General features: G+C 49.7%; 1 protein-coding gene across 2 annotated transcripts in view; it reads right to left on the reverse strand.

Moving 5' to 3' along the window:
* Positions 1-12,324, reverse strand: part of nos3 (nitric oxide synthase 3) — a 45,678-nt gene that overhangs the window by 21,521 nt on the left and 11,833 nt on the right. For both annotated transcript variants that reach the window (XM_062958162.1, XM_062958161.1), the window contains exons 4-8: positions 3,277-3,439; positions 1,901-1,992; positions 1,667-1,808; positions 744-883; positions 267-441 (exon numbers count right to left, since the gene is read on the reverse strand). In XM_062958162.1, the coding sequence (XP_062814232.1) occupies positions 267-441; positions 744-883; positions 1,667-1,808; positions 1,901-1,992; positions 3,277-3,439 (712 nt within the window). The remainder of the gene's footprint in view (positions 1-266; positions 442-743; positions 884-1,666; positions 1,809-1,900; positions 1,993-3,276; positions 3,440-12,324) is intronic.

Consider the following 12,324-nt stretch of genomic DNA (forward strand, 5'->3'; position numbering starts at 1 on the left):
TTTGTTTTTGAACTTTTACTGAGACTCGGCAATCCATTGCAATCCTAAATGGCCAAAGGCTTCTCTTGCTCGCCTCGTGTAAGTAACTCCTGCATTTGAAAGCTTTGCTTTTGCTACTCTGCTGATTTTTGGTGGAATCTCCCCCAGAGAGGGTTAAATTGAGTCTAACCGCTCAGAGATTACCACAACAAGTGTGACCCCCATTGACCCCAGCCAGGCCCAGGTGAGTTCCAGGTGAGGGGTGGTGGCCAACCCGCCGGAGGTACCTGCAGGACGTTGTAGCGCTGGGCGTCGCAGAAGTCCCTCATGCCGATCTCGCAGCCCACGTACCACCCGCTGAAGGGGGCCGCCGGGAACTCCAGCCCCCCGATCTCCAGCAGAAGGTTGGAGACGGCCGGCAGCGCGTACCAGCGGAGCCCCATCTCCTCAAAGCACTTCAGCCTGTGGGGTCATAGGAGCCACGGAATGGGGAGGGATCCCCAGGCACCATCCAGTCGGGCCCTATTCTGACTGGCAGGAAGACACCACCCAAGCCTTCCCAACAGACAGCCATCCAGCCATAGATATGATTGAGAGGGGGGGGGGGAGAATCAACCCTAGATTTGGACGGGATCTCTAAAGACCATCCAGTCCAGCCAGGACAAAATCCAATCCCTCCCAACAAATGGCCACCCAGACTCTGCTTAAAAGCCTCCATGGGAGGAGACTGCCAGCCTCCCTATTTGGCGGCCTGGGTCACTCACGTGGGGTGTCTGATGGGCACTTCCAGGACCAGTTCGGGGGGCAGTGGGAAGAGCTCGGGGTCCTCATCGGGGGCCTGCAGCAGGAGCGGGAGCACGTCGAAGCGCCCGAAGGGGGGCCGCCATCCGTACTGGGCACAGACCTGGGGGGCAGAAGGCAACGGGTGAGGGCTGGACGGGGACAGAAAACACGCTCACTTGGTGGTGGCAAAGCCTGGTTGCAGAAGAACAAGAACAAGCAAGCCTCATAAGCATTTGCACACTTTCTAGTTCACATATCTTCCCGTTGGTCAAAGCAGGCTGTGCATCACACCGTTGCATTGGTCATGTCATTCAAACGGCATCTCCTTCCACCCTCCAAACTTCCATAAGAGAAAGGCCTGGCGTGCTTTGTTCCTCGCAAGGCAAGAGAGGCCTGCATTCCTGGCTAAAGAGGTTTTGCTGTGCAAGACCAAAGGGTAGGAGGCTGACTTTGGGTCCCATCTACATTGACTATTCAATGCAGTTCGAAGCCAGTTTTGAACTGTGATGTCCAGACAATAAACAGACACAAAAGCAAGCAAAACAAAGCCGCTTAACCCGCCTCTGTGATTTGTGTCATCCCCATTTGGTTCTGGGATTACCTATGTTATCATCAGCACAGCGAAACCATTTCCTGCAATACCAGTTTGAAACCGTATCAAATGGTCAGTGTAGATGTGCCCTCCCTGAAACCCATTGTGCGCTGAGGGCAGGAGATTAGTAATGCCCATAAGTGTGATGCCAATAAGAGTGTGCAATGCAGGAAAGGTATGGGGGGTTCATTTTTCTTTCCCAATCTGGCCATGCAGTGACCACAGTCCTGGGTCCTGCCTCAACCCTCCCATGGACAGGTGTCACGTCCTTATCTGGGTCTTGGCGGCAGGTGAGAGGGCTCTGTCCCTCACCTCAGTGAGCTCAATGGTGGCCGGGTCTCCCAGGATGCTGCCGTCGTGCTGCTTGTACCCGGCGTAGCGGATCAGCTGCTGGTTCCAGATGCGGAAGTCCCCTCGCCCTGCCGTGCGCTGCGGGAAGATGGTGATGGCGGACCTGGGGAAGGGAGGGGGGACACCAAGGAGATGTGAGGCCACAGCCTGGCAATGGGGCAGCCCACAACAGCAGGCAGGCAGGGCACCACTCACCGCAGGTTGCCACGGTTGGTGGCGTAATTGATGTGGGTGCAGACGGAGGTAAACATCTCCTGAGCACTGGTGCAGTCCCGGGCATCGAACACCTGCAAGAGGGCAAGGCCAAGGGGAAGGGCCAAAGGACTGTTGGAAAAATGTCATCCTGTAGTGCTTAAGTCTCTATGGTTAGATAGGAAGCCTAGAAAAGAGTTAGGGACACCTTCCCCAGTTCCATGCATGCTTTGATTAGGCTTCACTATTGTTTCCTCCCTCATGTCGTGTTTACATCAACCCACCCCTTTGATGCTTTAGAAATGTGATCTCTCCTAAGGCTTTGACGTAACTTCCCCAATTTGGCCTTTGGAATGTTTATGGCCCTAGAGAAGAAGCGACCCATGAGGTTGGTCGCCATTCCATCTTCCTGCTTTGTTCCAGAGAGAGGACGTACTCTATCCGCTCTACTAGTCAAGATGTAGCTATCTATACCTTTGTTATTTTAATCCCTCTATGTGTATTAGAGCAGCTTAGATTAGTTAGTTAGGTCCAAACCTTTTCTATCCATCAATGGATTTCTTTTTACCTCAATAAATGCTTTTAAACTTTAAAGCTAACTTTGCATTCCTTTGCTTTCCTGAAGACACAGAGGCCTTCCAAAACTCACACCGCGTAAGTCTCGCCGCTGCATTTTTCTCTGCTATTTTAATGGGAATTTACCTCATAAAGAGGGTGTTTAGAGCTTAAAGGCTCATCAATTCCCAACAAGGACAACAATGAGGAGGGGTCCCAAGCTGCTCTCTGGGGTCCCGTGCCCTCAAATAGCCCCTTTGATCCCTTCCATGCCCAGAGGAGGGACCCTGCTTGGGGACAAAGTGGAGGTCCATTTGTCCGGACAAAATACACATGCACGAGACTGTAAATAACTGAGAGACTGAGGATGTGAAAAGTAGAAGCAAAATGGCAAGTAGACCCAGAAAGCCAGCTTCCCTTGGATACAGGACAGGTGGGAGGTGAGGAGAATTGGGGTGGAGGACCCCCCCCCCCCCAAGAGGGAGCAGAAAGAGGCATCTGTGAAGCATCACAAGGCCAAAGAGACCATCCAAAGTAAAGATCCAAGTGGTCACTCTCTTTCCAAATAGCAAGCCATGAAAGATGATGGAACCAGGGACAATGAGGAAAAGGTCTTTTGGAGGCCAGGAACGGCTGGAGGAGTGACCACACGCTCGAGCTTTGCCTACAGATCTGGAAGCGCTGGGCATCGGTCCGGAGGCACCCAGGTAAGGAGCGCTTCCCCTTCTGCCCACCTCCAGGCACAAAATGCTTGCTCCCCACACCCTCTGCTTTGTCAGTGGGGTCCTGAGGGTGCTGGGCCACATTCAACCGCACGTCCGCACCTGCAGCTTGTTCCACTGGATGCGCCCCATGCAGCGGGCCGCGTTGCGCCAGGCATGCTTGGCCCCGAAGATGAGCTCGGCCTCCAGGAGCTGGTAGGTCCCCGTCTCCGCGATCTGCTGCTCCACCTCTTGCAGGCGCTGCGTGTGGGCCTGGGACTCGGCCCTGAGGAAAGACAGAGGAGCCAGGACACGGGGCTCAGCCTCGGACCACGTTCTGGCCTCCCGGCATCACACTGAGGACAGCCAGTGAGGAAGGAAGCGTCCTGCTTGCAAGCAAGCAAGCAGCAGTGTCTTACCTGGTTGGGAAATCAGAGAATCTCAGGATCCTAGCAATGGGAGGGGACCTAAGGAGTCATCTAGTTCAACACCTTTGAGGTGCAAGAAGACACCATCCAAGCCCTCCTGAAAGACGTGCTTCCAGGCTCTGTTTGGAGGCCTCCAGAGAAGGAAGGAGACTCTAGTGGATTCCCAGGCAGCAGAAAATTCCACTGCTGAATATCTCTTCATGTTAGGAAGTCCTAGGGTTATTTCCCCCCTGCAATTTGAATCCATTTCTCTTTTGTGCCCTGCTTTCTAGCACAGCAGAAAGCAAGCTCAAGGTGGAGCAAAGGGGAAGAAAGTCTGGGAAGCTTAATAATAATAATAATAATAATAATAATAATAATAATAATAATAATAATAAGGCAATTCAGGCCAAGATCGAAAAATCAGCTGATGACCCAAAATGCAGACTGTGCAAGGAAGCTGACGAAACCATGGATCATATCCTCAGCTGCTGTAAGAAAATCATACAGACAGACTACAAACAGAGGCACAACTATGTGGCCCAAATGATTCATTGGAACTTATGCCTCAAGGACCACCTCCCAGCAGCAAAGAACTGGTGGGATCACAAACCTGCAAAAGTATTGGAAAAAGAGCACGCAAAGATACTGTGGGACTTCCGAATCCAGACTGACAAAGTTCTGGAACACAACACACCAGACATCACAGTTGTGGAAAAGAACAAGGTTTGGATCATTGATGTTGCCATCCCAGGAGACAGTCGCATTGACGAAAACAACAGGAAAAACTCAGCCGCTCTCAGGACCTCAAGATTGAACTGCAAAGACTCTGGCAGAAACCAGTGCAGGTGGTCCCGGTGGTGATCGGCACATTGGGTGCCGTGCCAAAAGATCTCAGCCGGCATTTGGAAACAATAGACAATGACAAAATCACGATCTGCCAACTGCAAAAGGCCACCCTGCTGGGATCTGCGCGCATCATCCGAAAATACATCGCACATCCTAGGCACTTGGGAAGTGTTCGACTTGTGGTTTTGTGATACGAAATCCAGCATATACATCTTGTTTGCTGTGTCATACAATAATAATAATAATAATAATAATAATAATAATAATAATAATAATAATAATTTATTTATACCCCACCACCATCTCCCTGTGGGGACTCGGGGCGGCTCACATTGTTCTTTCATCTTGATGGTCAGAGCTGTTTGATGGAGGAATCTGGTGGAGACTCTTCCTTCTCTGGAAATGTTAGAGCGGAGGCTCTCTGTCAGGAGGGCTATCTGCAATTGAGTCTTCCTGAGTGGCAGAATGGGGCTGGACTGGATGACCTCTGCGGGACCCTTCCCACCCTATGATTCCATGATTTCCACCCAGACCCATTGCCTGTGGATCCAGAGGTGTTTGCTCTGCCTTGCAAGGAGCAACGCCTCATTTATCCTTCCTTTGTAAGGAAATTTATCTCAAAGGGTTCTGGCTCAGAGGCAATCAGGCTGAAATCCCAGTCTCGTGAGAGTACAAAAAGCAAAGTATTTATTGTTTTCATAGCTATGAGAAGGCAAACAGCCGTACACACACAAAGGTCTGTACACGCAAATGGCCGTGGCGAAGCATTCCGCAGTTAACAAAGAATATATATCTTGGCTTATCTAAATGTGACCAATTGCTGATGGTCTTCTTCATCTCCACACCTATTTTGGCACAGGTGGTGTCTGTGACCTAACTTGTTTACTCTGAGCAACTTCTCTCATTTGGAACTTTCTGGAGAAAAGCACCAGCTCACAAGAAGGGAGGGGCACAGGTCCTTTGTTACACGTACTACTTTGGTTCATGCAAAATGTTTACATTGTCTTTCTGGATTATGGTCCCTTCACCTTCACAGTGAACTGCAAACCCAAATGTTTTCACTGCGATGCCACACTGGATGTTGGGAATCACCCTGGACTACTCAAGTCTAAATGTAGTCAGATAGATGATAGAGTTAGATGGAGGGAATCCTTTCCCTGTTTCCAAAGCATGCCGAGACAGGCTTTACTGTGTTTCACTCTATCCTGTTTACATCACATCCTTTACTTTGAAGTTGGTAGAAATGTGAATCTCCAGGGACACTGACTTCTCATTGGTCAGAATCTCTTTTATTGCTCCAATAAACTGGACCATGAGGTTGGAACCATTTTGGTTCACTCTTCTCCCTTTGTTCTTCTAGATAACAAGAAGCATCTCGCTGTCTCTCCTGGCAAGATGTAACTATGTAGATGTTTGTTATTTTTCCTTTCTTATTTTTCCTTAGAAACCAGTCTAGAGTAGACTAGACAGCTCCCAAGCCTTTCTATCTACAATGGAGTTCTTTTTACCTGAATAAATACTTTTTGAACTTTTATTGAGACTCTGCAGTCCATTGCAATCCTAAATGGTCAAAGGCTTCTCTTTGCTCGCCCCGTGTAAGTAACTGCTGCATTTGAAAGCTTTTCCTTTTGCTACTCTGCTGATTTTGGTGGAATCTCCCCCAGAGAGGGTTAAATTGAGTCTAACCACTCAGAGATTGCCACAACACTGGAAACAACATAGTCTTATCCTACAGGAAAGCGAGGCAGGCACACCAGGCCCTGGGACATTTGGGTGGATCCAGAGGGTGCAAAATGGTCCCCCAGGACCCCCAAATGGGCCGAGGAGAGCCTTGTGGAGAACACAGTCACACAGCCGGGAGCAAAGATGTCAGAGGATCCATTGAAGAGTTACGCCATGAGCGGCTCATTACAACTCCACCAGGACTGGCTCACGTTTCCTGGAAAAACCCTGGGCCCGTGTGAGTGCCACCTGCCCGGCTCCAGGTCAGCCGCGGACAATGAGGGGACACTTGATCTTGCCGCCAGATGCAGGAGAGCCGATGAAAGCGGATGCCTTTGAAACTTCTAAAAAGGCATGGCTTCCTGCTGCTGAGGAAATGCTCCTCACCAAGCCAGTCCAGAGGACTCTGGAGCAGTCATGTAATCCTAGAGACCCCAGAGGCCCTCCAATCCCACTCTTTCTGCTATGGGGGAATACACAACCCGAGCCCTCCCAACAGATGCCCACTGGCCTATGCTTAAAACCCCCCAGGGAAGGAAGGAGACCTCATTGCACTCCCAAGCAGGCTGTATTCTACTAGAAGTGAAAGAGATCCTCAAGGGCCATCCAGTCCAACCCAATTTGGCGCAAAGGCACAATCAAAGCACTCCTAACAGATGGTCAGCCAGATTCTGCTTAAAGACCTCCAGAGAAAGACTCCCTGGCGATCAATTGTACTTCCAGGCAGTCTGTACTCTCCTAGGATTGAAAGAGATCCTCAAGGGCCATCCAGTCCAACCCAATTTGGCAGGAAGGCACAATCAAAGCACTCCTAACAGATGGCCAGCCAGATTTTGCTTAAAGACCTCCAGAGAAAGACTCCCTGGTGATCAATTGTCCTCCCAGGCAGCCTGTGCTCTCCTAGAATTGAAAGAGATCCTCAAGGGCCATCCAGTCCAACCCAATTTGGAGGGAAGACACAATCAAAGCACTCCCAACAGATGGCCAGCCAGATTTTGCTTAAAGACCTCCAGAGAAAGACTCCCTGGCGATCAATTGTCCTCCCAGGCAGCCTGTGCTCTCCTAGAATTGAAAGAGATCCTCAAGGGCCATCCAGTCCAACCCAATTTGGCAGGAAGACACAATCAAAGCACTCCCGACAGATGGCCAGCCAGATTTTGCTTAAAGACCTCCAGAGAAAGACTCCCTGGTGATCAATTGTCCTCCCAGGCAGCCTGTGCTCTCCTAGAATTGAAAGAGATCCTCAAGGGCCATCCAGTCCAACCCAATTTGGCAGGAAGACACAATCAAAGCACTCCTGACAGATGGCCAGCCAGATTTTGCTTAAAGACCTCCAGAGAAAGACTCCCTGGTGATCAATTGTCCTCCCAGGCAGCCTGTGCTCTCCTAGAATTGAAAGAGATCCTCAAGGGCCATCCAATCCAACCCAATTTGGCAGGAAGGCACAATCAAAGCACTATTGGCTAAATACAGATGTCTATTCTAAACAATGTAATGAGCTATACAAAACACAATAATGGTTCAAAACATAAGTAGTACACCACAAAATCCACAGTGGCATATCGATACTGCAAACATAATACCTGAAGCAGAGCCATCAATAAAGAAATATAAAAGATTTGCCGCTTACCAGAAGAAGGGTTACTAAAACTTGGATAAAACCCGGGAACCAGTTGTAAACGTAGTAAACGGATATATTACCACCTACTCCAGTCAATAACCAGCTACGCAGAATCTACATCAGCCTTGATTCTGTCTCCTTGGCTTTACTATTGATTCTAAACCTGTGGAGTCCTGAGGAATCCTTCCAGAGCTGCAGAGACTCTGAATCGGTTTGCCTTTAAGCCAATCAAATCCTTTTAGGACTGCAGAGACTTATATCATCTTGGTTGATTTATAATACTGCGTTAAATACTTTTGGGTTACATACCATAGGACTGAGCATTGATTCTGTGAATATAATATGTATATGATGCTCTAATACATATTGTGTACTATTTATGTTTTGAACCATTATTGTGTTTTGTATAGCTTATTACAATCAAAGCACTCCCAACAGATGGCCAGCCAGATTCTGCTTAAAAACCTCCAGAGAAGGACTCCACTACACTCCCTGGCGATCGCTATCCCACTAGAGTCAGAAGGGACCCTCAAGGACCATCCAGTCCAACCCCCTTCTGCTATGCAGGAATGCACAATGAGAGCCCTCCTGACAGATGGCCATCCAGCTTCTGCTTAAAAGATTCCAGTTCGACGGAGTCAATCTATTTTCCACTAAAGTTGGAAGGAACCTCCAAAGATCATCCGGTCCAATGCAGAAATGCACAATGCAAGCCCTCCCGACAGATGGCCATCCAGCTTCTGCTTAAAAGATTCCAGTTCGACGGAGTCAATCTATTTTCCACTAAAGTTGGAAGGAACCTCCAAAGATCATCCGGTCCAATGCAGAAATGCACAATGCAAGCCCTCCCGACAGATGGCCATCCAGCTTCTGCTTAAAAGATTCCAGTTCGACGGAGTCAATCTATTTTCCACTAAAGTTGGAAGGAACCTCCAAAGATCATCCGGTCCAATGCAGAAATGCACAATGCAAGCCCTCCCGACAGATGGCCATCCAGCTTCTGCTTAAAAGATTCCAGTTCGATGGAGTCAATCTATTTTCCACTAAAGTTGGAAGGAACCTCCAAAGATCATCCGGTCCAATGCAGAAATGCACAATGCAAGCCCTCCCGACAGATGGCCATCCAGCTTCTGCTTAAAAGATTCCAGTTCGACGGAGTCAATCTATTTTCCACTAAAGTTGGAAGGAACCTCCAAAGATCATCCGGTCCAATGCCCTTCTACTATGCAGGAATGCACAATGCAAGCCCTCCCGACAGATGGCCATCAGGCATCTGCTCAAAATATTCCTTCTCTGGAGGGTTTGAAATAGAGGCCGGATAGCCATCTGTCAGGATTGGATTGCAGAAGGAAAGGGGTTGGGCTGGATGGCCTTTGGGGACCCTTTCCAAGCCTGTGATTCTGCCAGAAGGTGAACAAACCCTGAGGGTTCGGAGGGGCCGAGGGAGGTGCTGGCCATCCTTTGCACCCGAAGAGGACCGGCCTGCCTGCGCATGTTTTCCATTCATGGCGAGATAAGGGTTCCTGGAGGCCAGGGCTTGTTTTGGCAAAGGGAGGAGGCGCAAGGAAAGGCTGCGCGTGAGTGACATCACGGCGGACAGGAAGGAAAGGCCCTTTGATAACGGGATTTTGACTCAAGGAAGGGAGGAAGCGGTGGACTGGGGGGGGGGGGGGTTCCTATGCCTTGGCTCCCAAAAGGAAATCTGAGAGCGCAGCTACACGGTTGAATTCATGCACTTTGATGCCCCGTTGGATGCATCTACACCAGGCATGGGCCAACCTGGGCCCTCCCTCCAGCTGTTTTGGACTCCAACTCCCACCATTCCTAACAGCCTCGGGCCCTTTCCTTTTCCCCCTCGGCCGCTTAAGCCAGCAGCATTCTCTCCTGACGTTTCCCCTGCATCTGTGGCTAATGACATCTTCAGAGTTTTTGTTTGCAGTGAAGCAAGTGGGGTATATACCGTATATACTCGAGTATAAGCTGACCCAAATATAAGCCGAGGCACCTAATTTTGCCACAAAAACTGGGCAAACGTATTGACTCGAGTATAAGACGAGGGTGGGAAATGCAGCAGCTACGGGTCAAATTCAAAAATAAAAATAGATATTAATAAATATCTACAGAGGATCTACCACGTGCAGACATGAAAGGCACTGTGGACTCACTCAGCCAGAGAAGTCAGTCATAGCAGAGCACCTGATGAACCAACCTGGACATAGGATATTATCTGAGAACACAGAACTGCCGGACCACTGTAAAAACCACCACGTCAGGCTACACAGAGAAGCCACTGAAATCCGCAAGAAGCAGGTGGACAATCTCAACAGGTAGGAGGAAATCATGAAAATGAACACAATCTGCTCACTGGTATTTAAAAAAAAAACCCCTCTAAAATCAGTAAACAAAGAACAACACTCTGAAAACAGGGGAATTCCAGACAAGAAACAACCAGGGCCAGCGAACACCTCCCAACAAAGGATTCCCCAGGCAGGAAGCAGCCAGCCTTTGAAGCTGCAAGGCTATTCAATGCTAATCAAGGGGGGGGGGCCAATTGCAACATTCACACTGGCCTCTAACAGACAAGAGTTCCTTCTTTCTCCCACCCTGGACATTATTCCACAGGTTTATAAACCCCACTTGCCTGGCTTCTAACAGGCCTCACAACCTCTGAGGGTGCCTGCCATAGATGTGGGCGAAACGTCAGGAGAGAATGCTTCTGGAACACGGCCAGACAGCCTGGAAAACTCACAGCAGCCCTTCAATAGTGCATTACAATTACAGTGTAGATCAGCACAGGCAAACTTTGGCTGAAGGTGACCCATGCACCCTTTGACGGACCAAGGATGATGGGATTTGCAGTACCTACACCCAAATCCTACACAGTTTATACGCTGCAGCAGTTTGGGGGAGGACGGACCAAGGATGATGGGATTTGCAGTACCTACACCCAAATCCTACACAGTTTATACGCTGCAGCAGTTTGGGGGAGGACGGACCAAGGATGATGGGATTTGCAGTACCTACACCCAAATCCTACACAGTTTATATGCTGCAGCAGTTTGGGGGAGGATGGACCAAGGATGATGGGATTTGCAGTACCTACACCCAAATCCTACACAGTTTATACGCTGCAGCAGTTTGGGGGAGGACGGACCAAGGATGATGGGATTTGCAGTACCTACACCCAAATCCTACACAGTTTATATGCTGCAGCAGTTTGGGGGAGGACGGACCAAGGATGATGGGATTTGCAGTACCTACACCCAAATCCTACACAGTTTATACGCTGCAGCAGTTTGGGGGAGGACGGACCAAGGATGATGGGATTTGCAGTACCTACACCCAAATCCTACACAGTTTATACGCTGCAGCAGTTTGGGGGAGGACGGACCAAGGATGATGGGATTTGCAGTACCTACACCCACCCTTTGCACCTTCCAGTTTCCCAAGCGCTGGAGAATTCCTTCAAGGAGAAAGAATCATCTTGTGGGTGAAGAGCCTCAATGGCCAACCGGAGCCCCAGGAAAAGAGTCTTTCTGGGGAAAGGAAGGGGGGCTCCACATGCTCTGAATTCCAATCCTCCCAGCAAGGAATCCCACAGATAACCTCCTCATCCGGACTGGTGTCTCCTTCATACAGCCAGGGCGGGGGCCTTATCTCAGGAAATGAGCACTGGGTGGGGGTCCCAGGGTTCTGGGTGGGCCTTGTTCCTCTGCAACGGAGCAGGAGAGCCCATGGTTCCAGGTGGCAACAAGGTACCTCCTGAGCATCTCCATTGACGGGACCATAGAGGCATGAAAGAGCTCCCATCCTATCTCACTCCGCATGCTCCACCATGGAGATTCTGCTAAACCAGGCCTGGGCCAACTTGGGTCCTCCCTCCAGGTGTTTTGGACTTCAACTCCCACAATTCCTAACAGCCGCTAGGCTGTTAGGAATTGTGGGAGTTGAAGTCCAAAACACCTGGAGGGAGGGCCCAAGTTGGCCCAGGCCTGTACCCTCGGTGGCGCACTTATGCACAAAAGAGACACATGCCTCAAATAACAGCCTCCGAGGGGGCGTCTACACTGCGGAATTAATACAGTTTAATATCACTTTAACCCCCGGTGGCACAGTGGGTTAAACCGCTGAGCTGCTGAACTTGCTTAATAAAAAGGTCAGCGGTTTGAATCCAGGAAGCGGGGTGAGCTCCTGCTGTCAGCCCCAGCTTCTGCCAACCTAGTAGTTCAAAAACATGCAAATTTGAGTAGATCAATAGGTACTGCTGCCATTGGCAAGAAGGTAACGGCGCTCCATGCAGTCATGCCAGTGGCCACATGACCTTGGAGGTGTCTATGGACATGCAAATGTGAGTAGATCAATAGGTACTGTTGCTATTGGCAAGAAGGTAACGGCGCTCCATGCAGTCATGCCATTGGCCACATGACCTTGGAGGTGTCTATGGACATGCAAATGTGAGTAGATCAATAGGTACTGCTGCTATTGGCGAGAAGGTAATGGCACTCCATGCAGTCATGCCAGTGGCCACATGACCTTGGAGGTGTCTATGGACATGCAAATGTGAGTAGATCA

This window comes from Anolis carolinensis, chromosome 6 (assembly GCF_035594765.1).
Source record: "Anolis carolinensis isolate JA03-04 chromosome 6, rAnoCar3.1.pri, whole genome shotgun sequence".
NCBI classification, from domain to species: domain Eukaryota; kingdom Metazoa; phylum Chordata; class Lepidosauria; order Squamata; family Dactyloidae; genus Anolis; species Anolis carolinensis.